The 12,945-nt window shown below is 34.4% G+C and overlaps 1 protein-coding gene across 1 annotated transcript; it reads left to right on the forward strand.

Moving 5' to 3' along the window:
• The first annotated feature begins 432 nt into the window (after positions 1-432).
• Positions 433-11,857, forward strand: LOC108577364 (ubiquitin carboxyl-terminal hydrolase 34). Its single transcript, XM_017940503.1, is given in 14 exon segments — positions 433-493; positions 496-543; positions 1,022-1,118; positions 1,230-1,578; positions 1,652-1,949; positions 2,040-2,783; positions 2,878-8,827; positions 8,876-9,518; positions 9,581-9,771; positions 9,840-10,017; positions 10,099-10,265; positions 10,358-10,672; positions 10,675-10,955; positions 11,025-11,857. Coding segments are annotated over 14 exon segments (10,155 nt in total).
• The last annotated feature ends 1,088 nt before the right edge of the window (positions 11,858-12,945 follow it).

Genomic DNA, 12,945 nt, shown 5'->3' on the forward strand with positions numbered 1-12,945 from the left:
TTTACATAGTCTTCGTGTATTAAGAAAATAATTTTTTAGTTTTATATAACATTACGATTTAAAAAACTTGTTTGTATGTAAGAGCATTTTAAATATCATATTGTTTCAATAAAGTATGGCGGCGATCAGCTGTCTTCTGTCATAATGACATTCATATTGATAAGCATAAGATTAAATATTTTTTAGAAATTATTTCGATTCGAGTGTTTGTGAATTACCATAATAATGCAAAATTATTTTTGTTTATGATATCATTTTATGTAGTATGAAAAATTTTTGAAAAGTAGAAAGATATTTACTGTTGCTCATCTGAAGTAAGCGGCAAGTGAACGCAGCTGCGTAAAAAAGCAATATGGTGACTAACGAATTAATCAAGTGTTGAGGATAATCAAGAATACAAATGTTTAATAATATTACCAACTTTTGGGATGGATGGTGGTGAAGTTGAGTGATGAACTTAACGTGATTAAAAGCCTTTCAGAGGCTAAAGGGAGGAAACCATGTGCGATGTATGTGTTGACTTTCACGACCTTCTGCTCTCCTGTAAGCAAAATGTGTACAATACCTTTCATGTTAACCTATTGTACTGCGTTGCATGTTGCAAACGTTCATTTTCACTTCAACTAATAGCTTAGCATAAACAATCTAGGAACAACTTGTTGCAAAAAAAGTACTGAGTTCATATTTATATATAACTTTTTGTACCATAAAAGTTCGTTTATAATATTATAATGTATAACCTTACTGCTTATGTATGATTTTAAGATCTTTTAATCGGTGCATGAATATGATTCATTAATAAATATGCACAAAAATGCAATATCTGAACATATTCTATTTTCAAAAAGTCGTAATTAATAATAAAATTGTACGACGTACTTAAATAGATGAAATGTTTGACTTAAGTAAAAAAATGATTGTAGTAATATAAGAATGTTTTCTTATATTGATTTGTCTTACTCTATAGGTATTTTATTCAAATTTACATATTGTATGTTTTTAATTTATAACTTACATTTAGATGATGAAAGATCATCAAAGGAACAAGATGGATTGGCAACACTTTGTATTTCGGATGTGGATACAACACTGCATTATGTTAATCAGTGGGTACAAAGGTGTGATCTCATCCTCATTTCTCAAAATGTGCAAAATAAATGTGTTGATAAATTCTTAATAGATTTCTTTTATTTCTATTTCAATACAATTTCTTTTTTCCTCTTTTATAGGCAATGCATGTGCTGTTATCGTGAAATAAAAAATTTTGATCGATTTATACGGCTAACTCAAAGTGTTGTATTATGTACATTACAACAGTTACAAGTTATACAACAAAATGGACAGCAAACAAATACTGGGAAAGCACCATCCAAAGACGAAAAAGAAGAAAAAAAGGCAGATGAAGCTAAGATAGAAAACTCAGATTTTGCACAAAATGAAACACAAACAAAACAAAATTGGTCTCAGCAGGATAGAGAAAAATTGTTTCATCTTCTTTCAAAAATATTTTTATTAAATTTTCCCCTTTACATTGCAATGAAGCATGGTGGTGCAATTAATCCATTGGCTCCAGTAAAAGTAAGATACTATTATGGAAAGTGTTTTTATTTAAATATATGTTTATACATTGTTATTTATTTTTATTTTAAAGGATGAAGGAGGTTATTGTGAGCCTCATGATCCAGAAGTGCCAGCTCCTTTAATTAGAGCAGTTTCTATATTTTGCCATCAAGGTGGTTTCAATTTAATGTCTGCTTGTTTTGATATGGAAAATACATTACCTGTTAGTCTTGCACATTCTATGGTTGCAGTGATTTGTAATTTAAAACTTTGGTTAAACTATGGTAGTGTTATTCAGCTCTTTATACCACTACGCAGCCGTGTTATGAAATATATGTGTCGCTTAGCAGATAAAGAATTACGCACACCAGCAGTTAGAACAATGGCAGGTAAATTTTGAAACAAATAAAATCTGAACACTTTTAATTAACATTTGTATATGTTTCTAATCATAAATTAAAATTTTTTTCTAAACTTAGATTTCATGTGGAGTGCTGTAAAAGATCCTATTGATGCTGTTTTACCCAGTTTTGATCGTGATGGGTTGGATTTAGCATTTAAATATTTTACTAGTACAACTTTAACTATGAGACTAGCTGGAATAGCTCAGATAAATGCTCATATCACTGCATTCAATGAACTTTGCAATAGTGAAACTGTCGCTGAAGTAGAACAAGTGGGCCATGCATTGGCTGCTTGGTTAACAGAAAATAATATAATAGCTCATATATTTGGACCAAATTTGCATGTAGAAGTTATTAAACAAAGTCACATTGTATTAAGTTTCTTAGCTATGGAAGGTAGAATCACATGTTCAGATATGGATACTATGTGGCAAGCTGCACAATTGAAACACTGCGGTCGTCCAGTATATGATTTATTGGCCCCTTTAGTAAAACATTTGGCTCCTACTCCAGTTTTACATTTGTACTCTTTGTTAGGAAAATTAGAGCCAAAGGACCACACAGAACAGAGTTTATTCCTGGCATCTGCTTTGATAAAATTCATTTGGACAGCAGGTGGTTCAGGTTATCCAAGAGGTTTACCTTTAAAAAATAGAGAAATTTTAAGAGGTAGTAGTGGTATAGGCGGTAGTAGTACTAGTGATCCTAGTGGAATGGATGGAAGCAGTCCAGATGAAGATGAAGAAGAACCAAGTCCTGCACCATCAGAAGGACCTTCACCGCGAAAACAAGCGAGAGGTGATAGCAGCGATGGGGAAGGTATGTTTTATATAAAAAGAACGTTCGTACTTTTAAATATGTACGATTTAAAACATAATATATATATATATATATACATACATATATGTAATAGGTCTGTTTAAAGCAAAAAGTGTGGGTACAGCAGTTGTACAAACATCCCTAAACGAGGCAGAAGATTCTGCAGTAGAAAAATCTGAGTGTCTTGCTGAATCAATGAAAGATTCTACATGTAGTATACAAGATGACATAAAAGAAAAACAGAGTGGTTCAGATGCTGAGGCAGATACAGAAAAGTCTAATGCAGAGGAAACAGTTGCAATAGAAAAAAGGAGAAGAAAAGTATTAAGGAAACGAAAGAAACCTCAAAAACGTTCATTAGTTACAGTAGATAAAACATTAGAAAACATTGTCAATGAAGAAAATAATGTAAAAACTAAAGATTTAATGTTGGATATAAAATATAGGCCGGAGGACGTTTTGAACAGTACTTTGGATGCTGGTGGATTAGTTTCAATGGACGATCCGAAAGGAGTCGATGCATTAGATCGCGTGAAACAGCAAGCAATGGCTTTAGATCCAAGTGATCAACAAGTTCCAACGGCGCTTTTAAGAAGAGCTAATAAAAATAAATATATGTCGTTAGTAGGTCATAATGTAGATCGAGCTCCTGATTCTGCAGACACTTCACACGATGAAGATGATAGTGATGTAGCCGGTGTTCTCGCAGCAGCTGATGGACCTGGTGCTGTTATATCGGAACTCGCTGGTTTAGTACATGCGACTGGACCAACATTTTTACCTTCAGGTTTAGATGAAATGCTTTCGGATGAAGAAGGATCCTACAGTAGTAGAATATCTAACAAAAGTGAAAAAAATATGGCAGATTTTGATGGAGAGGAGAGTGGTTGCGAAGAAGAATTAGCTCAATTAGCTGCACGTCATTTAACAGCTATACAAATGCAAGCTTACCATCCTCATCACACTCATCCAACAATGACAATTAGACGATCTGTTTGCCGTCCTCCACAAGTAAGAAGTATTCGGCAAACAGTAACACGAGTTAGTTCGCAATTCAATTTGGATACTGTATGTAAGTCTGGAAATACACTGTTATGGGATCTTTTGCAAGATGATAAAATTGGTCTATTGGGAGAAGGTTTAGCTCTAGAAGCTGAAAAAGCTTTGTGCAATCTCCTTTGCTTCAATGTTGATCGATTGATACCTATGAAATTCATAGAAGGTTGCTTAGAAAATCTTGCGAACAATCGTTCCGTGGTTGTATCTTTAAGGTTATTACCTAAATTACTTGCCAGTTTTCCACACTTTGGTGCAGTGGATGCACATACGATAACAACATGGGCTGATCGTGAGCGTGGAATGATGAAACACTTCTTTAATAACCTAAAAACGTATACTAGTACAGGGCCAAAAAATAGCTTGTATTCTCATCAAACAGAAATACAAGTTAGATTACAGTTTTTATCTTCTATTTTTTCACCTTTAGGTTCACCTGAATGTTTTCGTCTAAGTCTTGAACAGGTGGACATATTGTGGCAGTGTTTGTCACAAGATACAACATGTGCTGATGAACTTTTTAGTTGGTTGCTTAGTCAAGCAAAATCAACAGAGCAACATGCTCTTGGAATGGATACACTAAAACACTTATGTATGCGTAAATTGCCAAGTTTACCACCTGAAACTATCAGCATGACAGGCCTTAGTCTTTTCCAACAATTGTGCAACTTAGCCCGTTTAGCTGCCGCACACTTGGATAGACCTTTAAGAGATGTAGATTCAGTTGGTATGGATTTTTTGTGGAGAATTGCGTTAAAAGCTAAAAGTACGGATGTCAGTATGGCAGCTATACAATACCTAAATGGATATTACATGTCTAGACAATTAACTCAAGAAGCAGAGTTTGTTTCACAGTGTATGACTCACCTTGCTGCAGCTAGTGCTGATTTGGAAACGAACGAAGAAGCTAGTTTACGTTGTATACAAAGAGCTTTGTTACTCTTACGAACACATTTGGAAGCTTTCCGAAAACGGTATGCGTATCATTTACGTCGCTGGATATTGGAAGGTAGAGGTGCTGGTAGTCATGTAGCTATGAATACTTCGGAAAAAGGCCAACAATTAAGAATATTCGTACAACCTGCTGGAATCCCTGAAAAAACAAGTTTCATTCTTCTTAGTACTGATTATGTAGCTGATTTGAGAGCAGAAGTTGCTAAATGGTGGGATGATACTCAGAATAATCAAGAAAAATCATCATCTACTACAAATTCAAGTCAAAATAATGGTTCAGTGTTAGGATCTCTTCTGACTGATGGGCCAATTAGAATGATCACGCAAGGTCAAGAATTAACTAGTGATTTTGACGAAAAAACATTACAAGAAATGGGATTCAAAGATGGTCAATTAGTATTCATTTCACCTGGCGCTGGTCGAAATAATGCTACAGGTAGATGTAACAAACGAGATGTAGACTCACCATCTCTTTTGCCACCACCTCCTCGAGAGTCTTTACCGACATTACTGTTATTACGACCACAATATTTTGAACAACTGTTTACGCTAATGAGAACTTTAAGTGCTATGAAAACAGTTGTCAAAGGAGGACAGGAAATTCCTCATACAAAGGCCCAAGTACTGTCAAGAAGAGTTTGGGATACATTAACTTTACTACCAACTAGTCCAACTTTATTGAGAGGGTTTCAAAAATTGGGAGAAACAACTCTGCCAGAATTGTTAGATCCTGCTAGCCCTCAGAAATTGATGTATTCTTTATATATAGTGGAATCTTTAAGCAGACGTAGTACAACGAGTCAGCCTTCTGTTGTGAATTCTACATCCACGGCAACTGGTAACGAAGGCGAAGGCGATGTGCATGATAATCATGAAGACAAAGAGAAAGATGTTACTTGGTCCACATTGTTCGTTCAGCATGGAGGTTTGCGTCATTTGTTTGATATTTTTATGTCTGGATGTTTGGAACAAGGAGACGGTAGCGAGTGGCAGCAGGACTGTCTCGCTAGCTTGCTAAAACAACTGTGTTATTTGGGTGTTGTTAAGGAAGAGAAGAAACGAAATAAAGCAGATAAATTGCTTGTACCCAAACTTAGCGAAGCGATGCTTTCCATGATGAATGTCGAAGCTGTTATGTCTCGAATAACGAGCATATTAAATGAAGCATCTTTACCTAGAGACCCGAATCATTACAAAACAGGACTTTTTGGAAGATCACAAGTCATACACTATACTATGGCATTGTTAGTTTGTTGGGTACATAGTGATGAAACAGTTAAACAATATCTCTTTTCATCATCGGAGCCTTTTGGGAAGACGTGGTTACGAAGATTGATATTGGAAGATCCTGAGCCAGCAGTAAGAAGAGAAGTTTGCACTGCACTATACAGATTATGTCTTGGAACCACAGGATCTGAAGATGAAAAATCTGGTGTACCTAGTTTGATTGTACCAATGTTAAATACATTATTGGAACATCTTGTGATTGCAGAAGCAATGCAACCTTCTCACCGAAAACCAGATTTACCATTGCACTTACATCCAATGCTTGATGATGGGAAAGAACCTTATGGACCTGCTTGTAGGGATTATTTTTGGCTTGTTTGCGGATTAGTTGATTCCCTTCCAGAAGAAGCTATCAAAGAAGGTTCAGACGATTCTAATTTAACAATTGATCTTGAGGCTCTAGCGATAAGAGTTATTGATTCGGTTTTAAATAGAGATCATCTTGAGACACGTCATAATACAGTGGAAGACGATGGTCTAGTCGGATTATTAAATCTCACTTGCAACATAATGACACATAATCCACCTTGCAAACAAGGAAAAATCGGACAAAACTTATTACACGAAGTATTCGATTTTCTATTTGCATTACCCAATCCACGATCGAAACATGTTCCAAAATGTAAAAGTCAAGTGTCCAGATCAGCAGCTTTCGATCTCTTAGTCGAACTTGTAAAATCTGCTCCCGATAATTATAGAATTCTTCATGAAAAATTATTAACTCAGCATAAACCTGGCCCTCATTCTCCATATCCATGGGATTATTGGCCACACGAAGATGGACGTTCTGATTGCGGATATGTGGGTCTGACAAATTTAGGTGCCACTTGTTACATGGCTAGCTGTATGCAACATTTATATATGATGCCACAAGCACGTGTCTCCATACTAGGCGCTGATTGTAATAGGGCAAATAAGCACCAACTCACATTGAGAGAATTACAAAGAATGTTTGCTTATCTTTTAGAGTCTGAAAGAAAAGCGTATAATCCTCGAAGTTTCTGTCGGGTATATACTATGAATCACGAACCCCTCAATACTGGGGAACAAAAAGATATGGCCGAATTTTTTATAGATCTTGTATCTAAATTAGAAGAAATGACATCAGACTTGAAGAATTTGGTAAAAACACTATTCTGTGGTGTAATATCTAATAACGTTGTTTCGTTAGATTGCGAACATGTAAGTAGAACACTTGAAGAATTTTATACCGTACGTTGTCAGGTAGCTGACATGAGAAATCTTTATGAAAGTTTAGATGAAGTTACAGTTAAAGATACTTTAGAAGGAGATAACATGTACACATGTTCACAGTGTGGTAAGAAAGCAAGAGCAGAAAAAAGAGCATGTTTTAAAAAGTTGCCACACATATTATGCTTCAATACAATGAGATATACATTTAACATGGGAACTATGTTAAAAGAAAAAGTAAACACGCATTTTAGTTTTCCATTAAGATTAGATATGTCTGGATATGTTGAAAAAAAGCTTATGCCACAACATTATCAAGAAGAAAAGAAGGCATCTGAAAAGAGAAAATCTGAAAGTGATTGTCAATCAGGATTAGATGATGATGATGATGGTGAAATGGAACATTACCAGTATGACTTAATTGGTGTAACAGTTCATACTGGTACAGCTGATGGTGGACATTATTATAGTTTCATTAGAGATCGCACATCTCCAAATAAAGATAAATGGTTTTTATTCAATGATGCAGAAGTTAAGCCATTCGATCCAAATCAAATAGCGGCAGAATGTTTTGGTGGAGAAATGACAAGTAAAACTTACGATTCCGTTACGGATAAATTTATGGATTTCAGTTTTGAAAAAACTAATTCGGCATATATGCTTTTTTATGAATGGTGCGCTGATCCTGGCGATCAAGCAAAAGAGGAAGAAGCTACTGTTTCCAGCCCAAATGGGCGACAATCTTTTTCATTGATTCACAAGAATACTAATAAACTACCACCTTTAGAACTAAATAAAGAACTTGAAGATTGGATATGGCAGGATAATATGCACTTTTTACAAGATAAAAATATATTTGAACATACGTACTTCACATTTATGTGGCAAATATGCGGCTACATACCACAAACATTACTCTCTGTACAACCTGATATAACAGAAATGTCAGCAGACCTTTCAACTTCATTTTTTATGGAAACCTTCATCCATGCTAAGGAAAAACCAACTATGGTACAATGGGTAGAGTTATTAACAAAACAGTTTAATGGTTCAGCTGGTGCATGTGCTAGATTTCTTGAAAAAATGGCTGGAGATTCATGGTGGCCAATTCAGATCCTAGTCAAATGCCCTAATCAAATGGTGAGACAGATGTTCCAAAGGCTATGCATTCATGTGATACAACGATTACGCGCTACTCAAGCACCTTTATATCTTCTTTGCGGTGAAGAAAATGACGTGAATACTGTCGGTACGCGATCATGCGTGACAAGATTTGTGAGAATGCTTTTGTCTCTCATGGAACATGCGAAACAGCATTTAAAACATCTTACGGAATATTTTAGTTTTTTATATGAATTTAGTAAAATGGGCGAGGAAGAAACGTTGTTTCTAATAAGGGTACAAAAAACACATGAATTTGTTGATGCAGTCAGTGAAGAAGAAGAGGAAGAAGAAATAGTTGCTATGCCAACAGAAAAATTGAGACCTGCTTCATTAGATAAAATGATCACATTGATAGCAACATTGGTTGAACGTAGTAGAGGACCTGATCACAGGTATATTCATTAATTCTATTCTATATAAAAAAAAAACTAATAATATAGAGACGTTATCAATCTCAATCAAACACGAAACTTAATACAATCTTTATGTCGTTGGAATGATAGATTAGCCATACATATTGTAACAATGATATTTCAAGCTATAACAAAACATACCGATGTTTGCCAACCATTTTTCAAACTTCTGACATTGTTAACGGAGAGTTCAGGATTAAGTGGATTGCCGTGTATGACTCAATTAATTCTGGGCAGAGTTTGGGAAGCAGCTAGAGTTGCTCCACATGGAGCACTAGAATGGTTAGCTTTAGCTGTAACAAGAAGTAAACTTGCACATGCTTGGGTGTTACAAGGATTAGATACATGGCTGCAACATTTTTTATTGGAACATTCAAATCAAAGAGTTCGGTCTGCAGCTGCTTTTCTTCTCGTATCATTGGTTCCATCGACTCATTTTAGACAGGGTTACCGCAGTGCGCATAGATTAGGTTTAGGATGCAATAATTCTAGAGAACTGCAACTGTCCCCAGAAGCTACTTTAATTTTGCATAAAATATATACAGCACTTTTAAGATTATTGCAGCCTGCAAGACATTACATTGATATACAAACTCATGGTACAATGAAACTCACTGCCTATTTTGCATTACTCACATATTGTGTTGTCTCTAAGACGGAAAAATTAATGGTAAGCATCACGCAATATTGTATTGTAATTTAATTACTTTACTGTAAAATATTTGTTTTTAGTTTGGACAATATTTGAATGACTTATGGACACTTTTTCATCCAAAACTTTCTGAGCCTAGCATTCCAGTGCATCATAATAAACAAGCTGTGTTGCTCTTTTGGTATCATGTTTGTTCTGATTGTCCGGAAAATGTCGCTCTTATACTTCATAATCCTCACATCACTAAGAATATTGCATTTAACTATATACTGTACGTATCATTTTTTTGTGTATGAATAGTGGTTGCAGGATCTTTTTAAAGTTATACATATTTTTTAGTGCCGATCATGAAGATCAGGATGTGGTATTATTTAACCGAGTAATGTTACCGGCTTACTATGGTTTATTACGACTTTGCTGTCAACAATCACGCACTTTTACAAGACAACTAGCTGCACATCAAAATATTCAGTGGGCATTCAAAAATATAACACCCCATCCTACACAATATTCAACTGTGAGATATATATTAACTTAGAGACTATTTTTTCTACTTATACAGCTTATATGTATAAAATAGAGTATATTTTTCTCGTAGGCTGTGGATGAATTATTTAAATTAATGCAATTACTGGTTGCAAGACATTCTGATCAAACAGAACAAGAAGAAGCTGAAATTGCGTCATTCAGAAGAGGAACTTTGTCTTCGTACTTACAAGGACTGGATGGACGTTCATGTTGGGCTACACTTATTTCTGCTTTTCGGTATAAAATTAAATATTTCTTTCCATTTTTTATTATGTAAAAATATCAGTTGATATATATGTATATATTTATATAAAATTAATATCTTACAGCATCCTGATTGAATCAGATGATGATCGTCTCTATGTTGTATACAATGGAGGATTAAGTATGGCTTTGGAAGCATTTCATATGCTGCATATCATGTATCACGAAGCAACAGCATGTCATGTCGCTGGTGACTTAGCTGAACTAATAGCCATCATTGTGGAACTTGTACGATGTATTAGAACCGCTAGAGATGGTCCCGATGCAAGGAATATATTAGCAAATTGCAAAGAATGGCCAGATATTTTACGGAAATTAGCAACATTGCTGAATACATACAATCCCCCAGATATGAGAAATCTGGCTATAGATCTTTTGAACTTCAAGAGTCTCATGCTGCCGTTCCACCTGGCCCGTATCTTCCACGAAGATCTACTCCTCCAGGAAAAATGCCAACCCGACCAGCTAGACCGATGGTTCAAATGGCAGTACCACATTCTCAACTGGAGGCATCAAAAGGAGTAGATCCTGAATATGATAATGCTTTACTTGAATTTTATTTGCCATATCACGAACTGATTGATGTAATGTGCAGATTAGCAATTAATAACGATTGTATGACAGACACGTTAGTTAATCTGAGTGCTATGTTAGGATTTGAAGGTAAGCGTCATTTAGTATTTAAAATCTGTGAAACTAAAGATGCTTTATAACAAAAGTATTTGATTGCAGGTGTTCCACTACACTTAGCCTTGTTTCCTAGGTTATGGTTAGATGTTCATGCTGCTACACATATAGATAGAAAACATATTGCATCTCTTCTTTGTTCTTCCTATACAGTGGATTACGTAGATGCTGTGTTGTTGGATGAAAGATCATCATTAGGAATACCAGCAATTCATGCTTTTCTTAAAACTTTCTTTCCAAAACTTGCTAATCACGTATTGACTGAGCAAACTTGTTTACTTATTGATAATTTAGTGAGTTCAATGGTGGCAATGGTGGAAGCAGTAGATATTCAAGTATCTGCACATAGATTAACAGGGGATTTAAGAGCATTGGCCCTTGTTTATAGCAGCAGTACAAGACTGAAACCACCAAGTAGCTTGTTACCAGCTTTGGAAACACTATTGTCTCGAACTAAGGCCATTAAAGTGAAAGAATCTAACCAACAGGAAACAGAAGCTCCTACAAAAAAACGTAAGTTTGCAGTTAATGAAGAAAGCGAGACCACAGAGAAAGAAGCTCATCTACAGATCAAAGAACATAATGAACAGAAAAATGTTTCTAATATAAACATCGAAAAGAAAGACAAAGCAGAAGTAAATGATATGACTTCTTCTGATTCTGGAGATGATAAAACCATATCAAGAAATAATATTCAAGCAGAAAATATACCCACGAGTATCAGTACGATATCTCCTGGTTTAATTGATACTGTGACAACTAACAATTGTACGAACCAATTACGATGTTCGTTGACTAACGTTTCTTGGTTTGAAATGTTGGAAAAGACGATTGTCGATCTACAAACTATTGTGCAATTGCAAACAAAAAGTAACTAATTCTCTACGTGTTTTGAATGGTGCTTTTATCGTAGAAGCATACAATACAGGACTAAGTTTACATGTAACTGTGTGGTTCTTTAAAATAACAAGATGAAAATTCAGTTATACATTCAAGATCTACATGGACAAATTTTAGTGCGTTTGTGTTCTATAAAAAAAGGATACGTATGTTACGGTGTATGTATCAAATGCGATTTATTTTCCAAATGTAGGTAAATATAATAATAAGATAGCTTTATCAATTTAAGTTATAATAACATATTCAGAAAGGAAGAAACAAACGGATCATTAATTGGGACTGAACAATTCTGATTTTACATAATAAATGTTCGTTAGTGCTGTGAGATTATCTATCTCCTGGCAATGTTTATGTATACTTCTATGTGTACAATGATATAAGCCGCCCAGTATTCAACAACAGGAATTGTGGAAAGCCTTGAGATAATTTAAGAAATGCAATTACAAAAACTTTATTAAAACTATAATCATTTTTCTATACTTATCTCAATTTTGAGGGGTGTGACAGGGTTTTTTCAGTTTTTCAAAATAAAATACAAAATAATAGTATTTCTTTCAATCAGCTCTCAAGCTGTATATCTTTAAACATTACTTGCACACTGAATTATAAACTTCATTAATTGGTCATTGTAATATACTTTCCATCATATTTTTAATGTTTCCAAGTAATTAATCATGTAATTTATGAATGAGTAATTTTATCATATAGATCATTGCACGTTTATTTAACACGTCTTTCTAATCTAATTTACGTGTAAGGTTATATTATTTTATTTTTTTTATGCTTAATATACGCATTAATAAAGATATTTTTTCTTTTATTTTTTGAGTAAATCATACCAAACATCCGGTAAATTTACTTTCAATGTCGTAAATCTGTTTCGTTGTATTTTTAGTTCATTTATTTAAACGAAATGTTCAAACATATTTGTCTATATTTCGGGCAATAGATCGCAATCGTTTTAATCGTCGAAATTATACCTCGCAATTTTTTGAAAAAATTATTAAATTAAAACATATTATTAAATAATATAATTTTCTTCTTATAAAAATAAAATTTAATCTTT

The sequence above is a fragment of the Habropoda laboriosa genome, unplaced genomic scaffold (assembly GCF_001263275.1).
Source record: "Habropoda laboriosa isolate 0110345459 unplaced genomic scaffold, ASM126327v1 scaffold648, whole genome shotgun sequence".
NCBI classification, from domain to species: Eukaryota; Metazoa; Arthropoda; class Insecta; order Hymenoptera; family Apidae; genus Habropoda; species Habropoda laboriosa.